General features: G+C 18.3%; 3 protein-coding genes and 2 pseudogenes across 3 annotated transcripts in view; 3 read left to right on the top strand and 2 right to left on the bottom strand.

The window, feature by feature from the left end:
* Positions 1 to 1,295, top strand: part of LOC124224121 (cytochrome c oxidase subunit 2-like) — a 1,671-nt gene extending 376 nt beyond the window's left edge. The window contains 1 exon segment of the mRNA XM_046636539.2: positions 1 to 1,295. This exon segment is cut by the window's left edge and continues 376 nt beyond it. Coding sequence (XP_046492495.1) covers positions 1 to 299 — 299 coding nt within the window. The 3' untranslated portion in view covers positions 300 to 1,295.
* On the top strand, positions 1,295 to 2,102 carry LOC138191356 (cytochrome c oxidase subunit 3-like; annotated as a pseudogene).
* An 844-nt stretch (positions 2,103 to 2,946) lies between these two features.
* Positions 2,947 to 5,206, bottom strand: LOC124224126 (NADH-ubiquinone oxidoreductase chain 5-like). Its single transcript, XM_046636543.2, is given in 2 exon segments — positions 2,947 to 4,677; positions 5,193 to 5,206. Coding segments are annotated over 2 exon segments (1,233 nt in total). The 3' UTR covers positions 2,947 to 3,458.
* A 1,538-nt stretch (positions 5,207 to 6,744) lies between these two features.
* LOC124224119 (cytochrome b-like) lies at positions 6,745 to 9,986 on the top strand. The gene is given in 1 exon segment (XM_046636537.2): positions 6,745 to 9,986. A coding segment is annotated over 1 exon segment (816 nt). The 5' UTR covers positions 6,745 to 7,099; the 3' UTR covers positions 7,916 to 9,986.
* Positions 7,418 to 9,356, bottom strand: LOC138191353 (NADH-ubiquinone oxidoreductase chain 1-like; annotated as a pseudogene).
* Positions 9,987 to 12,500: the final 2,514 nt, after the last annotated feature.

Raw genomic sequence — 12,500 nt, 5'->3', positions numbered from 1 at the left:
ATATAAACAAATCAATTAATAAAAATTCTTTCCGTTTATTAGATGTAGATAATAATACAATTATTCCATTAAATGCACAAATTCGTATAATTGTTAGATCAAATGATGTAATTCACTCTTGAACAATCCCTAGTCTAGGGAAAAAAATTGATGCAATTCCAGGACGATTAAATCAAATTAGGTTATTAATTAAACGACCAGGGTTAATATTTGGACAATGTTCAGAAATTTGTGGGGCTAATCATAGATTCATACCAATTGTTATAGAAAGAATTCCAATAAATTTTTTTTTAAAATGAATTAATTCATTTTAATTCATTAAGTGGCTGAAAAGCAAGCAATGATCTCTTAAATCATTTTATAATATATTAGCAAATATTCTTAATGAAAAGAATTAATTTATTAAAATAATAGTTAGTCAAACTATAAATATTAGAAAATTCTAATATTCTTTTATTCCACAAATATATCCTATAAATTGATTATTTTTATTCACAATTTTTACTATTCTTTTTTCTACAATTATTATTATAGCATATTTTAGAAAAAAGAATTTTTTTAAAAAAAAATTCGATAAATTTTTTAAGAAAAAAAAATTTGGTTTCTGAAAATGATAATAAATTTATTTTCAATTTTCGATCCAACTTCAACTTTTTTCCCTAACCTAAACTTAAATTGATCAAGAACATTAATTGGGACATTCCTATTTCCATCAACAACTTTTTGACTAATTATATCACGAAAAAATATTTTATGATGAAAATTAATATATATAATTCATTCAGAAGTAAAAATTTTATTAGGTAATTTTAAAATTAATAGAACATTAATTTTTTCATCTTTATTTTTATTTATTTTATTTAATAATTTTATAGGTCTTTTCCCTTATATTTTTACTAGAACTAGACATTTATCAAATAGAATTACATTATCATTATCTTTATGGTTAAGACTTATACTATTTGGATGATTAAAAAATATAAATCATATATTTACTCATCTTGTTCCTCAAAACACACCAAATGCATTAATACCTTTTATAGTTTTAATTGAATCAATCAGAAATTTAATTCGTCCCTTAACACTTGCGGTACGATTAACGGCAAATATTATTGCAGGCCATTTACTAATAACCTTATTAAGAAGAATCGGAACAAAAATTAATATATTATCATCATCTCTTTTAGTAGTTAGACAAATTTCTTTACTAATTTTAGAATTCGCTGTTTCAATTATTCAAGCTTATGTTTTTATAGTACTAATAACTCTATACTCTAGAGAAGTAAACTAAATAATGTCAAATAAAAATATACCCTTTCCTCAACACCCATTTCATTTGGTTAATTACAGGCCATGACCTTTATTAGGATCATTAGCTGTAATAATTATACTTTTAGGTTCAATTAAATGGTTCAATTTCAAATTAAAAAATATATTAATATTAGGGATTCTAATCACCATTTTAATTATAATTCAATGATGACGAGACATCATTCGAGAAAGAACCTATCAAGGGTTACATACATCAAATGTAATAATAGGAATAAAATTAGGAATAATTTTATTCATTGTTTCGGAAATTTTTTTCTTTTTATCTTTCTTTTGAGCTTTTTTTCATAGATCCCTCTCACCTTCAATTGAAATTGGTAGAATATGACCCCCTAAAAATATTACACCATTTAACCCTTATGATATTCCTTTATTAAATACAATTATTTTAGTTTCTTCAGGGGCTACAATTACATGAGCCCACCATAGATTAATAAATAACATAAAAAAAGAAACACTAAAAAGAATATTATTAACAATCATCTTAGGTATTACTTTCTCAATCTTACAATGGTATGAATATTTAGAAGCACCATTCACAATAGCAGATTCAATTTATGGATCAACTTTCTTTATTGCTACAGGATTCCATGGAATTCATGTATTAATTGGTACAACATTTATTATAATTAACTTATTTCGAGTGTATTTAAATCATTATTCTAATTTTCATCACTTTGGATTTGAAGCAGCTGCATGATACTGACATTTTGTAGATGTAATTTGACTCTTCCTTTATATTTCTATTTACTGATGAAGAACATACTAATATATTTATATAATATAACTTTAAGTATAATTGATTTCCAATCAATAAGTCTAACAAAATTTAGTATAAATAATTAAATTAATATTTAATACCTTAATAATAATTATAATAATTACTATTATTATATTAACTGTTTCAATAATCTTATCAAAAAAAACATTTTATGAATTAGAAAAAAATTCACCATTTGAGTGTGGTTTTGATCCAAAAGGATACCCACGTATATCATTTTCTATTCGTTTTTTTTTAATTGCAGTTATTTTTTTAATTTTCGATGTAGAAGTAACGTTAATATTACCAATAATTATAACCTTAACAATTTCGAATATAAAAATTTGACTATTTATAGTATCATACTTTATTTTAATTTTATTATTAGGATTATACTATGAATGAAAATTTGGGGCACTAAACTGAATTTAAACCTACAAAGTTGAAATAAAATTTATATTCAGTTTCGACCTGAAATTATAGTTATTTATTAATAACTCTACTTTATAGGATAATAGTTAAATATAACATTTGATCTGCATTCAAAAATTATTAATATCAATTAATTTATCTTAAATAATTTATATTAAATTAATTGAAGCCAAAAAGAGGCTTATTATTGTTAATAATAAAAATGAATAAAAATTCCAATTAAATAGAAATATAAATAAAAAAGCTTCTAACTTTTTATTAAATGATTAAAATTCATTTATATTTCTAATTTATATAGTTTATAAAAACATTACATTTTCATTGTAAAAATAAATTATTTAATTTTATAAATTAAATGTTTAAAGATTTAAATAAATCATCATATTATCTTCAATAATATACTTTAAATTTTAAGCTATTTAAACATTTATATTATAAAAAAGTAATAAAAAAATAAAAAGGCAAATAATAAAAATAAATTTAAAACATTATTAAAATAAAAAATTAATAAATCTATAAATATATATAAATTTTTTATAAAAATTATAATTATTCTTCTTTTATAAAATTCTAATCAATTTTGATTAAAATTTAATGTTAGTTCTTTGTTTATAAATATAATATTTTTAATTAAACCATAAGTAGAAATAACAGGTAAAAACCATATTGTTCTAAAAAATATATTTAAAAAATAAAACTTTAACTTAAACATTTTAACATTTAAATAATAAATAAAAAATCCAAATAATATGCCTAAAAAAATAATTAAAATTGGTAAAATTTTTATATAAAAAGGCAAAATAATGGTATATCTATAAGGAAAAATTAATCAACTAAATATAGAACCCCCTAAAATTACTATCAATATTATAAAATATATTGAATTATTTATATAAACATCATAATCATTTAAATAATTTAATCTAATTATATTATATCAACCTAATATTGAGAAATAAATCAAACGAAAAGTATAAGAAACTGTTAAAAAAGTTGAAATAAAAAAAATAAATATAATAAATATATTATAATTTAATATTAAAATTATTTCTAAAATTATATCCTTAGAATAAAACCCAGCTAAAAAAGGAAATCCACATAAAGATAAATTAGAAAAATGAAAACAAATAGAAGTAAAAGGTATTTGATTAAATATTGAACCTAATAAACGAATATCCTGAAAATTATTCAATCCATGAATAAAAACTCCTGAACATATAAATAATAATGCTTTAAAAAATGCATGTATTAAAAGATGAAAAAAAGCTAAAAACTTAAATCCTAAAAATAAAATTCTTATTATTAAACCTAATTGACTTAGAGTTGATAAAGCAATAATTTTTTTTAAATCAAATTCAAAATTTGCGTTTAACCCAGACATAAATATAGTTAATCTAGATAATAATAAAAATATAATAATAAAATTCTCTCTATTAAATAAATTTTCAAATCGGATTAATAAATAAACCCCTGCCGTTACTAAAGTAGAAGAATGGACTAATGAAGATACAGGGGTAGGAGCAGCTATTGCTGCAGGAAGTCAAGAAGAAAAAGGAATTTGAGCACTTTTAGTAAATGAAGCAATCAAAATTATTAAAGTAATTACTATTATAAAAGAATTATATTTTAAAACATCTACATAAAAATAAAAATTCCAACCCCCAAAATTTATTATTCAAGAAATTGATAATAATAAAAAAATATCACCAATACGGTTAGAAATAACAGTTAACATACCAGCATTAAAAGACTTAACATTTTGATAATAAATTACTAAACAATAAGAAATCAAACCTAACCCATCCCAACCTAATAAAATACTAATTAAATTTGGACTAACAATTATTAATATTATTGATACAACAAATAAAATTACCAATATAATAAATCGATTCAAATTTAAATCATTTATTATATAAGAATTTCTATATAAAATTACCAAAGAAGAAATAAATAAAACTGTTCTTATAAAAATTAATGATATCCAATCAAATAAAAATGTTATTACTACACAAGAAGAATTAATTTCAATTAAATTATATTCAACAAAATAAACTAAATCATATAATAAAAAATAAATACTTAATATAAATAAAAATATTCTAATAAAAAAAATTATAATAAAACTAAATAAACAAATATTTAATATAAAAATAATTTAAAAACTAAATTTAATTTTCTTTGACACCACAAATCAATATTTTAAATAAACTATTTAAATTAATTTATATTCAAACAATAAAAGATTCTCTATTTAAAATAATTAAATTTAAAGGAATTCAATGTAATATTAATAAAATATACTCACGAACATTACCTTGAGAAAATGAATAAAAAAAATAATTTATTTTACCATGTTGAGTAAAAGAATATAAATATAATGTATAACAAGCTCTAAAAAAAGATAAAAAAATGACTAATAAAAAAATTATTTTACTTCATATAATTAATCTATTGATTAATATAATTTCACCTATTAAATTTAAAGAAGGGGGAGCTGCTATATTTGAAGAACATAATAAAAATCATCATAAACATATTCTAGGCATATAATTTATTAAACCCTTATTAATAAATAATCTCCGACTTCTTAAACGTTCATAAATAATATTTACTAAACAAAATAAACCTGAAGAACATAAACCATGAGAAATTATTAACAAATAAGAACCATAAATTCCTCATCTTATTAAAGTTAATAGCCCAGATAATATTATTATTATATGGGCAATTGAAGAATAAGCAATTAAAGATTTTAAATCAACTTGAAATATTCTAATTAAACTAATATAAATTCCTCCTATTATTCTCAAAACAATCAAATAAACATTAAAAAAAGTACCCATATTAATTAAATATATATAAACCCGTAATAAACCATACCCCCCTAACTTCAATATAATAGCAGCTAAAATTATTGACCCACAAACAGGAGCTTCTACATGAGCTTTAGGTAATCATAAATGTATAAAAAAAATAGGTAACTTTACTAAAAAAGCAAAAATTAAAAATACATATAAATAAAAAGTATAAACTTGAATTAAATTTTCCACAGAAAAAATATAATTTAAATTTTTAAATTCAAAAAATAAATAAATAATTCTTAATAATAAAGGTAAAGAAGCAAATAAAGTATAAAATAATAAATGAATCCCTGCTTGAACCCGATCCAATTGATTACCTCAACCTAAAATTAAACAAAAGGTGGGAATTAATCTACATTCAAAAAAAAGATAAAATAAAAATAAATTATTTACAGTAAACGTTAAAAATAAAAATAAAATTAAAAAAAATATCAATAAAATAAAATAATTTAAATAAATTTTTAATTCATAAATAAAATACCTTGATATAATTATTAATGCTCCAATTCATAAAGTTAATAAAACTAAACCAAAAGATAAATTATCACACCCCAAAAAAATATTTATACTCTTAAATTCAAATCTATAATTTCCAGAAAATATAAAAAGAAACCTTAAAAAAAATAAATTAAACTGAAAAAATCAAAAATTATTTTTAGAAACTATAATTAAAAATAATAAATAAAAATAAAACTTTATCATTAAAAAATATTTAAAACTTGAAAATAATCATTACCATGTAAACGAATTATATAAATTAAAATAGATAAACCCAAAACTCCTTCACAAACTCTAAAAATTAAAAAAATTATAATAAAATACATCTCTAATATATATATATTTAAAAATAAAATTAATATTAAATATAAAATTAAAATAATAAATTCAATTCTTAATAAAATTATCAATAAATGAAACCGGTTTAATCTTAAACTTAAAAATCTAACTAAAAATAGAAAATAAACAAAATAATAAAAATCTATTAAAATAATAAATTATATATATATATATATATATATATAAATTCAAAAAAAAGAAAAAATTTTCCTATCATTAATCTCCAAAATTAATATTTTAATAAACTATTTTTTGAAATTTTAATATAAATATAAGTTTTAATAGTTTATTTAAAATATTGATTTTGTAAATCAAAGAAAAAATTTTTTTTTTAAAACTAATTAATATAAATTTATTTTAATTAATTAATTATAAAAATTTTCATACTACTTATATTAATTAATACTATAATAATATATTTAACAAAAACCCCATTTACAATAGGATTAATTTTACTAATCCAAACATCTTTAATTTCTGTAACATCAGGAATATTAAATATAAGATTTTGATACTCATATATAATTTTTTTAATTTTTTTAGGAAGATTATTAATTATTTTCATTTATGTATCAAGATTAATCTCAAACGTAAAATTTCTTTTTAATAAATGAATAATAGTAAACATTATAATAATTATTTTAATATTCATATTAATAATTAATTATAATAAAATAAATTTTACGTTTGAAGATACAATAAAATTATCTAATATTGATTTAAATAAAAATATATTAACTAAAATATCATTAAACAAATTATTTAATAAACCAAATTTTATTATTTCTTTTATAATAATAAACTATTTATTTATTACACTAATTATTGTTGTAAAAATTTCTAATATCAATTTAGGATCTTTACGAAAAACTTTTTAATGTTACCTTTACGTTTAAAAAATAGTTTATTAAAAATTATAAATGGGTCCTTAGTAGATTTACCAACACCATCAAATATTACAACGATATGAAATTTTGGTTCATTATTAGGATTATGCTTAGTAACCCAACTAATTACAGGAATTTTTTTAGCTATACATTATACACCTAATATTCAAATAGCATTTGATAGAATTATCCATATTTATCGAGATATTAATAATGGTTGAATAATCAAAAATTTACATGCAAATGGGGCTTCTATATTTTTTATCTGTATATACCTACATATTGGGCGGGGAATATTTTTTGGATCATTTAATTTTAAACCAACTTGAATTACAGGTACAACAATATTATTATTAACTATAGCCGCCGCATTCTTAGGGTACGTATTACCTTGAGGACAAATATCTTTTTGAGGGGCTACTGTAATTACTAATCTTCTCTCAGCAATCCCATATTTAGGAGAATTCCTAGTACAATGATTATGAGGAGGATTTTCTATTAATAATGCTACACTAACACGATTTTTCACTCTTCATTTTATTATTCCTTTTATTATTATTATAATAACAATTATTCATTTAATATTTCTGCATAATACAGGATCAAGAAATCCTTTAGGAACTAATAGAGATATTGACAAAATGCCATTTCAACCTTATTTTTTATTAAAAGACATTGTAGGATTTATTTTAATATACTTTATCTTAATTTATATTATTTTAATAAACCCTAATATATTAGGAGACCCTGATAATTTTAACCCTGCTAATCCTATAATTACCCCCCCTCATATTAAACCTGAATGATATTTTTTATTTGCGTATGCAATCCTACGATCTATCCCTAATAAATTAGGGGGGGTAATTCTTCTTCTAATGTCTATTTTAGTATTATTAATCATACCTTTTTATAAAATAATAAATTTCAAAGGATTAAATTTTTATCCATTTAGACAATTTCTATTTTGAATATTTATTAGAATTGTATTAATACTAACATGAATTGGAATAAGACCTGTAGAAAATCCATTTATTATTGTTGGACAAATTTTAACATTAATATACTTCTTTTATTTTTTAATTTATCCTACACTAACAAAAATGTGAGATATTTTATTAAATTAAATTAAACCAACAAATCAATGAACTTGAATAAGTTTATGTCTTGAAAACATAATATAAAAGTTTTAAATCTTTTATTGATTTAAACTTAAATGATTAAATTTAATATAATTTATAATAAAAAACAATAAAATATAAACTTTAAACCTATAAATAAAATTAAATAATTTAATGAAACAGGTAAAATTTTTTTTCAAGCTATTATCATTAATTTATCATAACGTAAACGAGGCAAAGTCCCTCGAATCAAAATAAATAAAAATCTAATAAAAATAATTATTAAATAAAAAATTAAATTATATAAATCACCACCTAAAAATATCAAAACAAATAATATACTTATAAATAAAATTCTTGAATATTCAGATAAAAAAATTAATGAAAATCCCACACCTCTATACTCAATATTAAACCCAGAAACCAATTCAGACTCCCCCTCAGAAAAATCAAAAGGTGTTCGATTTGTTTCAGCTAAACAAATAATAAATCAAACTAAATTTAAAGGAAAAGTTAAAAAAATAAATCAAATAAATTCTTGATATAAACCAAATAAAATTATAGAATAACCTTCAATTAAAAATAAAATTGATAAAATCACCATAACTAAACTAACTTCATAAGAAATTGTTTGAGCAACAGTACGTAATATCCCCAAAAAAGAATATTTAGAATTTGAAGATCATGCAGAAATCATGATAGGATACACTCCAATACCTAAACAACATAAAAAAAACACTAAACTAAAATCAAATGAATAAAAATTAGTAACATAGGGCATTGTTATTCAACAAATCAATATTAATATTAATATAATTAAAGGGGATAAAAAATAAGGAAGAAAATTTGATATTAAAGGAATAGAAAACTCCTTAGAAAATAATTTAATAGCATCAGAAAATGGCTGTAAAATCCCAACAATTCTAACTTTATTAGGCCCTTTACGAATTTGAATTAAACCTAAAACTTTACGCTCTAAAAGAGTTAAAAATGCTACACTAACTAATACTATAACAAGTAAAATTAATCTTCTTAAAAAAACTATAATTAATTCATTAATATAAATTACTAATTGTATAATAAAATATACATAAATAAATTCTAAATTTATTACATTAATCTGCCAAAATAGTTAACAAATTTAATAAAATTCATTTTAAATAAAATTATAATAATTCAAAATTATGGTCCTCTCGTACTAAAAATTTTTAATAAAATTAAGGATAGAAACCAACCTGGCTTAAACCGGTTTGAACTCAGATCATGTAAAATTTTAAAGGTCGAACAGACCTAAATTTTTAAGCTTCTACACCCAAAATAAATTTTAATCCAACATCGAGGTCGCAATTTTTTATGTCAATAAGAACTTTAAAAAAAATAACGCTGTTATCCCTAAGGTAATTTAATCTAATAATCTAAAATATAGGATCAAAAATTCATTAATTAATGTAAAACAAAATAAAAAGTTTATTAAATTTAACTATCACCCCAACAAAATAATCATATTTATTTCATAAAAATAAATTAATTAATAAAATAAATTTAATTATAAAACTCTATAGGGTCTTCTCGTCCTCTAATAAAATTTAAGCTTTTTAACTCAAAAATTAAATTCAATAATTAATAATTATAAGACAGTCTTAATCACGTCAAATCATTCATTCCAGTCCTAAATTAAAGAACAAATTATTATGCTACCTTTGCACAGTTAGAATACTGCGGCTATTTAAAATTTTCACTGAGCAGATTAGACTTTTTATGTTTTATCAAAAAGACATGTTTTTGTTAAACAGGCGAATTAATTTTTTGCCGAATTCCTTATAATTAACTTTCATATAAATTTGTATTTATAAATAATTATAATATTTACTAATTTAATCATCATTTAAATTAAATAATTATTAATTAAATTATTTTAATAAAAAATTAAATTAAAAATAAAATTTATATATATATATATATATATATAATTTATAAAATTATTACAATTTTCAAATTAAAACTAATTCTAAGCCTAAAATATAATTATATAATTTAAAATTAATTATAAAATTAAGAATTAAAGCTAATCCCTTAAAACTTTTATATCAAAAATAATTATTTTTATTAATTAAAATAATTAATTAATGATATTTAAATTAAATTTATTTATCAAAAAACTAGATAACTTAAAAAACGAAAAACATTTCATTTCTATTTAAAAATTAAAAATAATTATTAAACATTAAAAATAATTTAAAATTAAATAGATCTTTTCAATTCGAGAAAAATATTAATTTATATTATTTTTTTAATTAACCCTGATACACAAGGTACAATAAATAAAATATACTTTTTTAAAAATTCTATTTTTAAAAATATTTCAAATTTCTATCAATATACAATTAAACTATAATTTAAATTATTTTTTCTTTTAACAATACTAAAATTATAAATTTAATAAAAATATTTTTATTAATAAAAAAAATTTTAAATATAAAAAATATAATTTATTAATTTCAAATTAAGTTGAATTAAACAACTATTTAATTTATTGTAAATAAAAAAATCTTTCTAAGTAATTTGAATTCTAAATACACTTTCCAGTATATTTACTTTGTTACGACTTATCCCATTTTTTAATGAGAGTGACGGGCGATTTGTACATATTTAATTCTTAATTCAAATAAATATAATTTTAAATTTTACTATTAAGTCCAATTTTAAATAAATATTTCAATTTAATATCCAAAAATAAAATTTTTATTGTAATTCATTTAAACTTTAATATAAGCTACATCTTGATCTGAAATAAAATTTTTGTAAAATTTAATGAAAATTAATAATTTTAAAAAAATATTCTGTTAACGAAAATAAATAAACTCAATCAATTAAAGTAAGATTTATCGCGGATTATCGTTTAATAAACAAATTCCCCTAATTAGTTTTAAATACAGCCAATTTTTTTAATTTTAAAGAACATAACTATTAATTATTAAAATATAATATTAACATCTAAAATAATAGGGTATCTAATCCTAGTTTAAATCTTAGATTTCATAAAATAATATATATATATATATATATATATATATATAATCAAAGAATTTTATTTCACCATAAAATTATTTTTAATTAAATATAAATAAATTAATACAATTTATTAATTAAAAATATTAATTTGTATAAAACGTTTAACCGCTACTGCTGGCACAATTTTTTTGTCTATACTTTTATATTATTTATAATTCTAAATTTCTTTAATTATTAAAATTAAATGCTGCAAAAAATATTTCTAATTGATTAAAAAAATACATGCAAAAAAATAATAATACTAATATAAAAACCAAAATCAAACTTTAATAAAAATAAATAAAAATTATATATATATATATATATATATATATATATATATATATATATATATATTAATTAGTGTAATAAGCACAAAGATTTTTGAAATCTTTAGAAATAGTTTAATTCTATTATTAATAAAATAAGATTTAAAAACAAATTTTTATTTAAAACTTTGAAGGTTATTAGTTTAATTAACTTAAAATCTTAATTTTATAGTTAAATATATAACATTAAATTGCAAATTTAAAATTATAAAAATTATTAAAATTTTAAAATTATATATTAAAATATAATATAATAAAATAAATTATTAATATAATAAAAACATTAAATAAAATAATTATAAAAAAATAAAAATTAAATATAAAATTATTTAAATTCAATTTAAATATTAATTTTAAATATAATAAAGTAGGTAAAATTAAATTTATATAATAAAATAAAACAATTAATGTAAAAATAATAAAAATCAAACATTCAATAAAAAATTTATTATTTACTATTAAAATAAAAACAAAAAACTTTGGGATAAAACCAAATATAGGGGGAATACCAGCCATTGATATAAATATTATTATAACTATAAACTTCATAAAATATCTTATATTATTAAATTTATAAACTTGATTCAAATAATTTATATTAAAATAACTAAAAAAAATACAAATTATTAAATTATTTAAAGAATAAATTATTAAATAAATTAATAAAATATAAAAATCAATTAATATTGATATAAACATTCAAGATATATGATTAATAGAAGAATAAGCTATAATTAATTTTAACGAAATTTGGTTTAATCCCAATAATGAACCTATAAATCCAGATAAAATTATTGATATGTAAATAATTAATCTATTATTAATATTAATTAAAATAAATAAAGGAGCAATTTTTTGAATAGTTAAAATAAAAAAACAATTTAATCATCTAA

This window comes from Neodiprion pinetum, unplaced genomic scaffold (assembly GCF_021155775.2).
Source record: "Neodiprion pinetum isolate iyNeoPine1 unplaced genomic scaffold, iyNeoPine1.2 ptg000098l, whole genome shotgun sequence".
Lineage (NCBI taxonomy): Eukaryota > Metazoa > Arthropoda > Insecta > Hymenoptera > Diprionidae > Neodiprion > Neodiprion pinetum.
Note: the sequence above shows the minus strand (reverse complement) of the source record. Positions and strands in the feature narration are given on the sequence as shown.